The 13,072-nt window shown below is 49.2% G+C and overlaps 1 protein-coding gene and 1 non-coding gene across 5 annotated transcripts in view; both read left to right on the top strand.

The window, feature by feature from the left end:
• Nucleotides 1-11,358, top strand: part of Aff1 (AF4/FMR2 family member 1) — a 165,747-nt gene extending 154,389 nt beyond the window's left edge. For all 4 annotated transcript variants that reach the window (XM_036200863.1, XM_036200861.1, XM_036200864.1 and 1 more), the window contains 9 exons: nucleotides 1,077-1,180; nucleotides 2,292-2,550; nucleotides 3,039-3,130; nucleotides 3,275-3,335; nucleotides 5,585-5,718; nucleotides 6,261-6,332; nucleotides 6,863-7,000; nucleotides 9,756-9,979; nucleotides 10,807-11,358. In XM_036200863.1, the coding sequence (XP_036056756.1) occupies nucleotides 1,077-1,180; nucleotides 2,292-2,550; nucleotides 3,039-3,130; nucleotides 3,275-3,335; nucleotides 5,585-5,718; nucleotides 6,261-6,332; nucleotides 6,863-7,000; nucleotides 9,756-9,979; nucleotides 10,807-10,928 (1,206 nt within the window). In that variant the 3' untranslated portion in view covers nucleotides 10,929-11,358. The remainder of the gene's footprint in view (nucleotides 1-1,076; nucleotides 1,181-2,291; nucleotides 2,551-3,038; nucleotides 3,131-3,274; nucleotides 3,336-5,584; nucleotides 5,719-6,260; nucleotides 6,333-6,862; nucleotides 7,001-9,755; nucleotides 9,980-10,806) is intronic.
• On the top strand, nucleotides 8,756-8,861 carry LOC118592612. Its single transcript, XR_004946086.1, has one exon. It is a non-coding gene; the product is annotated as a U6 spliceosomal RNA (small nuclear RNA).
• Nucleotides 11,359-13,072: the final 1,714 nt, after the last annotated feature.

Genomic DNA, 13,072 nt, shown 5'->3' with positions numbered 1-13,072 from the left:
TGTGGGTGTGTGATGTACACACATTTATATACAGATGTGTACATCTGTGCAGAGGCCAGAAGAGGATGTTGAATATCCTGGTATATCACTTTGCTGCCATATTCCCAAGAGATAAGGTCTATCACTGAAATCATCAATGCTGGCAGCCATCCAGCCTCAGCAATCCTCCTGCCTCCTCCCCCTCCTCACAACATTAGGATTATATGGGGCACATGCACAATCATGCCTGGCTTTTTATGTGGGGTCTAGGGATTTAAACTGATGTCCTCATGCGTGTACAAGTAAGCTCTTACACGCTGAGCTGACTCTCCAGCCACGGCTGATTTGTCTGTTTTTCAAGACAGGGTTTCTCTATGTAGCCCTGGCTATCCTGAAAGAAACACTCTCTCTGTAGTTTGGGCTGGGCTTGAACTCACAGAGATCCTCTTGCCACTGCCTCCTGAGTGCTGGGATGAAAGGCATGCACCACCACTAGGCTGCAACAACTGACTTGTCTTTATTCTCTCCGCTTTGTGATTATCATCCCTTCTCTATGTTGGTTAATGAGAAGTTAAAGTCTTGGGGGCTGGGGTGGGGACATATATGACATGAAAATGGAGGGAAGCAGGGGAGGGAGGGAACACACATACACACATATGAATGACATAAAGGAGGAGACAGGGTATCTATATGTATACATATATGAATGACATAAAGTAGGAAGACTATACACACATATATGAATGACATAAAGGAGGAGACAGGGTATCTATCTATATGTATACATATATGAATGACATGAAGTAGGAAGACTGTATACACACATAGGAGTGATGTAAAGTAGGAGAAGAACCCACAAGCATCAGAGATGGCCAAGAGAAGGAACTGATCAAAGTACATTACGTGCGCTCTGACAACGTCACCGAAGTCCATTACTGTGTTCAATTGCTTTCTCCACCCACATCACACGCAGTCTCTCGTGTGAGTGAGGGCATGATCTTCAAGGTGTCCCATTAGGTCCCTTTGCGGGGCCTGTGCCTCCTCCATCTGTACGATGGTTCTTAACGCTCGCTGTTCTTACTCCCTTTCAACACCAGGCTGACTCAGAAAAAGACCATGATAACAAGAAAATCAGATTGGAGAAAGAAGTCCAGCCACACTGTGCTTCTTCATCTTCCCACCCCGAATCTTCCAAAACAAAGTGAGTATGGCAGGCGGGAACAGCCCGGGATGGTTAACCGCGCCACCAGGGGCAGGACGGAAGGCTTTCTTCCGCACTAGTGATGTGTTCTGAGCCAATGGTGTCTTCATTCGTGAGGGTCCTGTCCACGAAGGCCTCATGAGAACTGACTGACACTCCTCTAACAGCAAACCTAAGATTTATCAAAAACATTTCCACTAAGGAGCTTTTCCTAAATACTGAGGATTACTGTTTTCTTTAGAAAACCTTTCTTTAGTCGTGTTGAGGATGAACTCAGGGCCTTATACCTAGCTGATTCTTGCCTGGATTTTGTATTTCCTGGAAGAAAATGAGAGAAGAGGTACAGCTCAGTGGAGCACCTACAGCATGCAGTGAGGCCCTAGGTTCAGTCCCTAATACTGGATAGGCACAGGACAGATAAGAAGAGCACATCACTGTTTTCCTGTTCTTATTCATTCATTCATTTATTTATTCATAGCAGGATGGGATATGGGTAACATTTGCTCAAAGCCCTGGGGTTCCTGCTGGGTCTTGCTTTGACTTGGGATAGCTTGGGTTCAGTGCTCTGTCTTAGGGATGAGTAAGAGCTACACAGCCTTCATGAGTCTGTGTGTGTGAGAGAAATGACAGATGACAGTAGTAGTGTCAACATGACTATTGATTATAGTGACTATAAATTTACTTATATAGTATGTATATACACACAGTGACTATAAAAAGCAACTGTTATTCGAAATTGCCTCGCAAGAGACCCAGCAAACACAAGTGCATCACAAGTGCATTTTGGGGGTGGGGCTGAGCAGGGGGAGCATGCCATCAGACACAGAAGAGTGACAGATGTGGCAGCTGAGCTCGTCTGCTTGTTGGGTTCAGATACAGATAGGTGAGAGATGGGAATGGTTAGAGTCTTCCAGCTTAGTAAAAACCCCACAGTTTGTTACTGAGAGTTAGACTTCACAGAGCATCAAAACGACCCGCAAACCTGGCCCTTCTGCAGCATAATTAATTACACGCTCTGTGGCACTGCAGTCTGGTGCCAGGGACCATTTGGTCTTTTATAAACAAACTCGGCTGTGCTAAGTGTTCTGCTTTGACTGCCCTTACTCCGCAGGACTCCCAGGCCCTCCTCAGAGTCCTCAAGAAAGGAAATACTTCCTCCTCCACCTGTGCCATGCTCCTCGTCCTCCTCCTCATCCTCGTCCTCGTCCTCCTCCCAGAAGTCAACCAAAACTGCACACAAGAGGTCAAAGCCGGATGCAGACACCTGTAGTCAGGACCCTCCCAAAAGTGCCAGCAGTACCAAGAACAACTCCAAGGACCCTTCCGTTCCCAAGCACAGAAAAGTGCAGGCCAGGGGCTCCGAATACAAAGTAAGCAGCCGCGGTGGTGGGCGGAGCAGGAGTGTGGTCAGGACATCAGTCCGTTTTAGCGTGAGAACCTTGAGCAGACTTGGGGAGGGCCCTTTATTAAAGTGAACCAGAGAAAAGTCACACTAGCTTTCATGTGTTTCTGTCACATGTTTGGCTTAAGAAATGGGTTAGTTCAGGTCTTCCTTTGGAACTTTAATCTCAAATACTTCAATTATTGATCCTAACAGGAAATAAGTCAGGCGGCCGGACTTCCAGTTAGCCTGGGGCAAGTTGGGGGTGGGGGCTGCTCTGCTGGGTGTTACCTGCTCTTCCCCTGGAGGTAGCTTCAGTTAAATCTATAGCTCTGGAAGTGCTGAACCAAACGGGGACCGCAGGTTGACTTACTCTGACTTACTAGGCGGCACACTGCTCTCCTGGGCTTGGGAGGGCTGTTGCTGCCCGGGCAGTGGTCCTGTCCACTGAGCAGGTGATGTGCATGTGTTTTAAAGGGGTCTTCTGGAGAAGCTGCAAACCCTTTCCCAGTGCCTTCTTTGCCAAATGGTAACTGTAAACCAGGGAAGCCGCAAGTGAAGCCTGACAGGTAAGCCCCGCCCTCTCCCTTCTCCCCGCCCTCTCCCTTCTCCCCACCACGCCCCCTTTTTCTCTTCTCTTACCCCCCTTGCCCCCAGGTAGTCTTTTTAGGTTTGTAGGACCCATACCTGCCTTGTCTTCTTTATTTTTGCAGACAGCAAGCTGATTTTCACATGAAGGAGGCTAAAAAGTTGAAGTGCAAAGCAGAAGCAATGGTCAGTCTGGTTTTTACACCCTTGGTTGAACAGCCTCTGATTAAGGGGCAAAACCTTGGTCTCCATTATGCTATGCACAGCATGGAGTGTATATGTATGGGGGATGGGGCAGTAGGCAGGAAGACTGTGTACGGGGGTTCTGGGGTGGGGGGCAGCAGGAGGAGTGTGGCTTCTGTTAGCCATATTCTAAGCAGGACAGTCAAGGTCTTAATGACCGAGGCCTGAAGTGGTGTAGGGGAATTGTGTTCTTTGGCTCCATCAGTTCCGTCTGATTGTGTACAGACTCACAGACTGAATGGAAGCTGATCTATGCGATGGTGGTTTACTGTCTAACTGCTTTTTTTCCCCCAACCCACTAAATCAGTCCTTGAGACGTACAAAACGGTTTATTATTCAATCAGTCTGCCTCTTGGCATCCAGAGTGGCCCTGTGCACTGATCTGAGGGTAGACGGCCATGGGAAGCAGTTCGGTGGGGTCGTATGTGCCCTGGGCCTTACATTTGTTGGGGTTGTGCCATAGTCAGAAGCAACTCTCAGCGGTCAGTTCTCTATGGTTCCAGGGTCAGACCATGTCACCAGGCTTGGCAGCAGGCTCTCTTGCCCGCTGAGCCATCTCAGCCTCACTCTGGACAGATTGCCCCTGTAGACCCACATACATGCAGACCTGTTGTTGGCTCTTTGTAATCTGACTTAGCTGTCCCCTGTTGGCCACCAGGACTTTGGCCTATGCCTTCTACCCCATGTTGCAAGTCCTCTGTTTACCAGATAAAATGGCCCTTGGTTACCTGCCGTGCTTGGTGCTGTGAGGGATCTAGGTGCCCTTTGGCCCTAGGACTGACCCCATCCTACCCCAAGCTGTGTTGCCCTTTCCACTGCTTCTTCCCCACTTTCCAGGATGCTGAAGGAGCTGTGACAGGCATGCCATTGTTAGCCTCACAGAGTCCTGAAGGAAGTGGGCCTGGGCTGATTGGTATATGATACTTCATTTCTACACCAAGGGTAATAATAATTTTGGAAACTGCCCAAGAGAAATTGTTTTAAATGTTTAGGTTTCAGAATTAGAACCCTGGGCTTGGTTACAGGAGTTAAGAGCACTTGCCGCTCCTGCAGAGGCCCTAGGCTCAGTTCCCAGCACCACGTGGCAGCTCACAATCACCTGTAACTCAAAGTCTAGAGGATCTGATGCTCCCTTCTGGCCTCTGCAGGAGGCAAAGCAGCCATAGCCATGAAAATAAAGGGAATGAGAGAGAGCCTCATCAATGAAGGAAACTAGTAGTGACCCATACAGACGGCAGACTGAGGCACGTTAGTTTGACCTGCATTCTTTGTCACTCATGTTTCTGAGCTTATGCACTCTGAATACTAAGCTTTAGTGTGTCTGCAATGCAGGCACATGCTTGTGTGTGTCCTCGGATGTACATGTGACACCCTAGTCTGTCCCTCTAGTGGTAAGATGCGAAGCAGGGGAAGACCTGCTACATCCCTTTCACTGGCGCATAGCAGCAGCACGTGGAAACCGGAGCAGCCTAAGATAGATCTGCCTCTATGTTTCCAACATGTGTCTTTACTGTTTTCTTCCCTTTTGAACACATCAAATTGAAGCATTAGTAAAACCTACAAGCGGCCCATGTCAGCCAGCTGCTCCCAGTGTGTGTCACATTCGCCACGTGCAGAGACACGGGCTGTTCGCCACATTTCTGCTGAGCTGAATTGGCTGTATGCCACTCGTGGACTCAGGATTGGGCAGGCCACCAGTATCTGATTGTTTCTATTTCCACATTTCCTTGAGGGGACTCTGAGAGTTTGTCCTTGTAGGCCCAGGGCATATCCTTGTACAAAAAACCAACATGCCAAAGGAGATAAATAGTCAAGTGATTAGTTAGATATTTTATATAAGATGATAAACCTCGACCTCCATAAAGAAACTCGTGTCTGTTCTGTGAATGTGCTGGCTGCCTGCTTCTCAGAGGTTTCCAATGAGAGACGATTGCAGTCGCTAACGGGGTGGTGCCCTTTGTGCCTGGTGGAGTTCTGAGAGTCGTCTTAATATAGAATTACTTTCTTTTCTCCGGTGAGTTTTTGCTAGAAGCCACTTTTCATAGGTCAGAGCTGACTGCTAGAGCTTTTCATCTTGTTCTATTATTCTTTCTCATGTCTTTCTAATCAGGAGTAAATAAAGACAGTAGAGAAGTAAGAAACTGACTGAGTGCTCCCTGTGGCCTCACAAAGCCCGTGTTCTTCTCCCACAGGCGGACAAGGCTGGAAAGGCCTTCAAGTATTTGGAAGCTGTCCTGTCCTATATTGAGTGTGGGATGGCCACAGAGTCAGAAAGCTCAGCCAAGTTGGCATATGCTGTGTACTCAGAAACTGTAGACCTCATTAAGTAAGTGTTGGGGTGTCTGCCATCCTCCCAATCTGTCTCTCTCCTGACTGGATGTGAAGACATCCAAAGAGGGGACCCTGGAGAGGTCCCTGTAGCTCAGTGGTAGCACCTGCTTGTCAGGCCCCAGGCTCTGGGTTGGTCCACAGTTTTTTTTTGTCCTGACTTAAAGTGTGTTCTAGATGAGAGAACACAAGATGACTGGGTGCAACGAGGTCATTTTGCCAAGCGCTCTGAAGAGGAGGCCGAGTCTCAGGAGGGTAGTTTTCCCAGCTTAGGTTTCATCTCTGCTTCTGCTCCAGCACATGCTTCCTGCATTTCACTGGGCCTTTAGCCAGTGTGGCCAAGCTTGGTTTCAGGAGAGAGCAGGCCCAGGGCCAGGTCTTCTGAGCGGCTTGTGGTTGCTCTTAACCCCTGGACTTCTGTGTTACACACGTCTTCATGTCCTCTGGAAGACAGGAGAGGGAGCAGGCACAGTCAGCAAACCTGGGCTCCTGTAACCGGCCTGTTTAATTAATCTCAGGCACTTTTGTATCTCCCTGCAGGTTCACAATGTCACTAAAATCCTTCTCAGATACCACGGCGCCAGCACAAGAAAAGATATTTGCTGTTTTATGGTATGTACATTTTCATTTGTTATATAGATAGCACTTTCCTTTGATTAGAAATTATCTTTAAAAAAGTTTTTTTTTTTTTGTTTGTTTGTTTTGTTTTTTTGTTGAGACAAGGTCTCTCTACATAACTTTGAGTTCGAGGCCAGCCTGGTCTATGTAGGGATCTGCCTGCCTCTCCTTGCCAGTGCTGGGATTAAAGGTGTGTGCTAGCACACCTGGCTATAAATTTATTTTCTCAAAGTGAAAATTATGGCAGAGGCAAGTGAGCCCCACCGCGGCCATCAGGAAATGGTGTCTCTTATGTTCTTCTGCCCCTGGGGGTGCTGCTTTGGTCTCGGGAGTCAAGTGATGTTTGTACATTTGGTTTTTTGCCAACATTTACTTTTGGTGGTGGCGTGCAGTGCGGCGGTGAACTGCTTGAGATGACTTCCCCTACCAGAGACGGGACCCCAGCGTGCTCAGAGGGCTGATTGGCAGGAGCTCTAGCCATGAGGTCATCCACAGTTCACGGGAACCCCTGTTTGTGTTTACAGTTTGCGCTGCCAGTCCCTGTTAAACATGGCAATGTTTCGCTGCAAAAAAGACGTGGCAATGAAGTATTCTCGCACTCTGAGTGACCACTTCAAGAATTCTTCCAAAGCGGCCCAGGCACCTTCTCCATGCATGGCAAGGCAAGTGTTAAGTATGGTTAAATCACACACAGTCACGTCATTTCCCTCTTGCTTGGGCACTGTTTTCTGTTTGTGATTTTGAGTTTTTCAAAAATCCTACAGTTCACCTTTATGTGTACTGGCTGCTTAAACTTTAACCATTAGCTACTTATGGCCCTCTGAGAAACAGGTATAAACTAAATTTAGGCTGATGAGATAACATACAAGGTACAGTGATCTCCTCTTACCTGCCAATAGGTACATCCCAAGATTCCCAGTGCGTGGACTAAAATTACATTTCTGAGCCTTCTGAGCCTTCCCCAAGCTGCATCTTTTGCTATACAAGTTCAGTTGAGAAGGCAGGAACTGCAGGAGATTAGTATCAGTAGCTGAGCCTGTGTGGGCTCTGGGGCAGTGCACTGCTAACTCAGTATGGGCTCTGGGGCAGTGCACTGCTGAACCAGTGTGGGCTCTGAGGCAGTGCGCTGCTGAGCCTGTGTGGGCTCTGGGGCAGTGCGCTGCTGAGCCTGTGTGGGCTCTGGGGCAGTGTGCTGCTGAGCCTGTGTGGGCTCTAGGGCAGTGCATGTCCAGAGCCTGTGTAGGCTCTGGGGCAGTGCATGTGCAGAGCCTGTGTGGGCTGTGGGACAGTGCATGTGCGGAGCCTGTGTGGGCTGTGGGGCAGTGCACTACTGAACCAGTGTGGGCTGTGAGGCAGTGCACTGCTGAGCCTGTGTGGGCTGTGGGGCAGTGCATGTGCGGAGCCTGTGTGGGCTCTGGGGTGCAGTGCATGTGCGGAGCCTGTGTGGGCTGTGGGGCAGTGCACTGCTGAGCCTGTGTGGGCTGTGGGGCAGTGCACTGCTGAGCCTGTGTGGGCTCTGGGGCAATGCATGTGCTGAGCCTGTGTGGGCTCTGGGGCAGTGCATGTGCTGAGCCAGTGTGGGCTCTGGGGCAGTGCACTGCTGAACCAGTGTGGGCTGTGGGGCAGTGCGCTGCTGAGCCTGTGTGGGCTGTGGGGCAGTGCATGTGCTGAGCCAGTGTGGGTTCTGGGGCAGTGCACTGCTGAACCAGTGTGGGCTCTGGGGCAGTGCATGTGCTGAGCCTGTGTGGGTCTCTTGGTTATCTCAGTGCCACACAAAGAAATTAACAATAGTAGAACAATTTTAAGAACACAATAATGAGACTGTGCCCTCTCTGTTGAGTCCAGATGAACAGTGGCATTTTCAGGCATGGCTCAAGTGAAGCTGTGGGTAATGAATGGGGAAAGTATTAACTGCACAGACTATTATCGAGGCAGCAGTGTTTAGGTATCGAAGCTCACAAAACCACCAGAAACTGGTGTCCTCTCTCCTTGCTTTGATAAATCTTCCTGACATCTCAGTAAACTTAAGAACTGCCGAGAACCATGTGTACTTGGCCATTTCCAGGACCCATACTCTGAATGGAAACTGCTCACATTTGCCGTAAGATGCTGACAAACAGAATCCTTAGACTGAGGATGAGTGTGAACGTTGGGATGTGGCTCCTCATGGTCTTGCCCGAAGCTGTTTGCTCTAAGACAGGACCGCACTGATTGCCCAGGCTGGCCTCGAACCTGTGCTCTTTCTGCCCCACCTCCTGAGTGTATGCAGCCCTGCACCCGTGTGTTTTGTTTCTTGTTTGTATTCCTCAGGAAGTCCTGCCTTCTGGGCCTTGCTTTTAGAGAGCATTAACTGTAACACAGACCCATGTCTAGCAATCAAAAAGGGAGGGACTTCAAGTAGCCCCAAAGAATGTCCTGTGCTCCCTCAGGCAGCATGCATATTAAAATTGGAATGATACACAGAAGATTAACATGGCCCTGTGCAAGGATGACATGCAAGTCTGCCAAGTGTTCCATATTAAACAAAAAACAACAAAAACCCACATGCTGATGAAGGCGTCCGAGAGCATATGCTGCCATTCATGTGGTTTAGCTAGGGTGGCTTCTCTCTAACAGCCCTCACCGCTGCCAGGATGCAGCAGCAGCCACCACCCCGGGCAGCTCCCTCTCTAGTGTCTGACACTGACAGCTCTGATTACGTGGCAGCTTTGGCCCCGTCTTTCCATCTTCTATCGTGCTTACGCGATTGAGCTGTTTTTTTCTTCCTTTGGCCCAACTGAAGCACGTGAGCTTGTAGGACCAGGCCATCAGCCTAGGCTAGGAGAGCGTGCTGGGGCTCCTGAACTACACCCCTCTGCGCAGCCTGCCGCAGCTCTGTTTGTCTGTATTTACTGGCTCAGTAGGAGTAAGAGCCAGGCATGACTTTACCTTTGTGCTGCTGTGACGCAGAGAAAGAGAAATGCATGCAAAGTGGCTTAAATGTTGGCTCTGTGGTGCAGCCACAGGTCGGAGAGTCAGGTCTGACAAGGTGTACTGCCGAGTGGAGGCATGGCTCAGAAGAGCATGGTGGGAACCCAGGTCAGTCTTCCAGATGTGCCTTTGATCTTTTTTTTTAAGATTTATCTATTATGTATACAGTGTTCTGCCTTCATGCCAGAAGAGGGCGCCAGATCTCATTACAGATGGTTGTGAGCCACCATGTGGTTGCTGGGAATTGAACTCAGGACCTCTGGAAGAGCAGTCAGTGCTCTTAACCTCTGTGCCATCTCTCCAGCCCGCCTTTGATCTTTTAAGGGTGTCTTTAGCAGTGATTATTGTTTTGGGGAATACACCCTGAAATTTAGACTGCAGTCTAGAAACCGTAGTCCGTGACCTGCTAGTTTATGTGATTAACCAAGTCTCTCTCCATCCTTGCAGAAGCACAGGCGTTCCGTCCCCGCTCTCCCCAATGCCTTCTCCTGCCAGCTCTGTAGGGTCCCAGTCAAGTGCTGGCAGCATGGGGAGCAGTGGGGTGCCGGCCACCATCAGCACCCCGGTCACCATCCAGAACATGACCTCCTCATACGTCACCATCACATCCCACGTCCTTAAGGCCTTCGACCTTTGGGAACAGGCAGAGGCCCTTACAAAGAAGAACAAAGGTGAGGACTCTGGCAGTGGCCAGTGTGGTGTGGCTGTGGGAGGTTGTTTTGGCTCCTGTATACATTCTGTCTCATGAAGCAAAAGAGATAGGTAGCCACCCTTTTTATCCCTCTGCTCTGCTCCATAACCGCTTGCAGATCTTCCTTGAGGTCTATGGTGTGAGCTAGGTTTCCAAGGCTGGATCTCTGCAGAGCCAAATTAGCCCTGGCTTTAGCATGCTGCCTCTTCGCCCACGTTGGCATCATTGTTTCAGCCTGAACTGAAACGCTAGCGAAGGGACAGAGCTGGAGCGGAGGTGCGGGCCGGCTGTCCCTTGGCTCAGCATATGTGAGATGAAGCCACATGGACCGTTTGTTTTCAGCACGTTAAGATGGCTGGTTACAGTCCGAGATGTGCGGCACAGCACATATTATTGAGACCTATTTAGGGAGGACAGGGAACTCCAGGTTTGAGTCAGGGGAAGTGAGTGGTGCTTGTGCCAAAGCTCACACACACAAGTGCCCAGTGACCACCATTAGATCTTCCCGGTGGAGGAAGATGGCTGGCGCTGTAGCTCTCGATTTCCCCACAGCCTCCTCACCTCCTCTTGTGCATTCCTTGATCACAATGCATCACCTGGACACTACACACACCACTGTACTAGGCGTGAGTTAGAGATTCAACTCAGAAGGAGGTGGGCTGCAAAGAATTAGCCAGCACATACAGACGAGCGTGCTAGGTGAGCCACAGGATATTGTGGGGATACTGTCCCTGGACTATTGGTCTTCATTTTAATGTGATGCCGTACATGTAAATTTACTCATGTGTGATTTGGGTTTCATTGCAGAATTCTTTGCTCAGCTCAGCACAAAGGTTCGTGTCTTGGCCCTCAACAGCAGCCTGGTGGACCTGGTGTACTACACAAGACAGGGTCTGCAGCGGCTGAAACAAGCCCCCAAAGCTCCCTAATGCAGGCTGGGCTTACCCGATGCCTTGGAATGTCTTTGCACAATTGGAAGCCTGGATCCAGTGTAGACGACTGTCTGATCAGGATGTCGACGGCACTCAAGAAGTGAAGCGCCGTGAGATGGCCAGAACGCTTGCCCACTTAAGCTCACAAGCCTGTGTGGCCATCATTTGGACACTGGTTAGCAGAGCGGACAATGGTAAAGGATCTGCCTTTCCCAGTGGAAGGACAGAGGTGCAATGGAGCCTAACTGGTGTATGAATGGTCGAGACACATTTCTGGTTTTTATTTTCTGTTTGTTTGGACAGTAGGATACAAGTAGCAACTGAAAGGAAGAGAGGCAGGTTCCTGTCATCTCAGTAGCCACACTAGTCCACTTCCAGAAGGAATTTCTTTTTTTTAATAATAATAATTTTTGGTGAAGGGTTTTATGGGTATATATTTTTTCTTTTCAAGTTTTAAAGAAAACATTGTTTAATAAATTCTAATGGCCACCTGTAAAATAGAAGTTGTGAAAGATTCCACTGTGCCTCACTTCCGGCAGTGAACAGTGGCTCTGACACTGAGTGTTATCATTTAGAAGGTTGAAGGTGACGCCTCCCTCTACCCCCCTCCCCGTCCCCCAGTGCCTAGAGTCCTACACACTGTCTAGTTCTGGTCTCTTTGGCTGCACTGAGCATCTAGGTCAGCCCTAGAGGAGCGGCAGCATTTACATCCAGGATCCATCTTCCCATCTTCCCAGCATCCCAGGAAGCTGCATACTTCCTGCTGCCACACTCCTGGAAAGTGACTGGCTAAGCAGCACCCTTGATTGTTTTACATTTCCCACAGTGCGTGTGGGCAAAGGGAGCCAGTGTCTGCCTTGGGCAGGAGGCTGATGTACTTCATCATCTGTCTCCTGGAGCCTAGGTGCCGCCAGAGCTGTGGCAGCTGGTGCATCAGTGAACGAACTCGCGATCTTCCTACAGAGGCTGTATTTTTCTGCTACAAATTATATTTATAGCAAAGCTCAACTTTCCAAAGCCCTTGATTATCCAGGGGACACTGCCTCCCTGAGAGGATATGGAGATTTGGGGGGATTAATTCAACTTAAAAACAAAACAAAACAAAACAAAAACCCATTACCACACACCTTCGCTCCAGACCACCTTCTCAGGTACCGTGACTCAATGGCGTTGAAGAGGACCTGTGACCTTCCCAGGCTATACCCTGCCCACATTAAACCAAGTCCAAGTGACAGAAAGTGAAAGGACACACTCAGAATTCACACCTGCTCATAAGCACAGACCTTTCACTGAAACGCAAAGGTTATTACTGAAATACTCTTCAATACAGTCTTTTTTAAAAGACAATTCTTTTTACCCCTTCTAGAAAATAGAATTTGCATGTGTTATGGCTGGTTGTTATTTCTTCTCACTCCCTGTTTCTGCTTCCTACCAGCCATGCTGTGTGTCTGTATCTATTGATAGTGGAGATGGGAGACCCATCTTAGGGTGCCCGAGGTCCCTTTGGGTGATGGATGGGAAAACTTTCTTGGTAGCTTGGTGAATACACAGGGGCTGCATGCAGGTGAGTGTGATGCCAGGTGTTTGTGTGTCCTCTGAGCCTTTCATCCTGCTTTGGATAAGGCCAGAGAACGGCCACTTTGTGCACATCTGAGTGAGGATAGACTGTGGCTGTGATCTGACGAAGCAGTTTTTTATTACCAGGCTGAAGCAAAGCCACGTTTCCTTTAAAGTTAATTGAGCTGCGGCATGTGGCAGGCTGTCCCTGGCACTCTGTCACCTCTTGAGCAGCGTTGGCTTGTGGACTCTGCAGGATCTTTTCCCTTCTCCCATTGCTCATCTATGGACAGCAAGGGCTGTACCTTTAAAACAAACTGCCTGTCGGCTGTGAATGCGTCTGGTCTAGGCACATTTTGCCAAAGCACGTGTGTGTCCTGCCAGCAGGCCACTGCGTCCCTTGACTGAACACATTCAGCCAGTGCAGAAGAATGGGCCGCCTCCTCCTTTGTTGTGCTGGATCGTTTTCTCCTCAGTTTACTACAGTTTTGTTTGTACCATGAAAGCTAATGCACTTGGACAGACCTGTGTGTACCAATGTGCTCTGTAGATAGGTTCCCTGCAACACTGTACTGAAGCGCGCA

Source organism: Onychomys torridus, chromosome 10 (assembly GCF_903995425.1).
Source record: "Onychomys torridus chromosome 10, mOncTor1.1, whole genome shotgun sequence".
Classification (NCBI taxonomy): Eukaryota; Metazoa; Chordata; class Mammalia; order Rodentia; family Cricetidae; genus Onychomys; species Onychomys torridus.
This window is presented reverse-complemented; position numbering and strand designations above follow the sequence as displayed.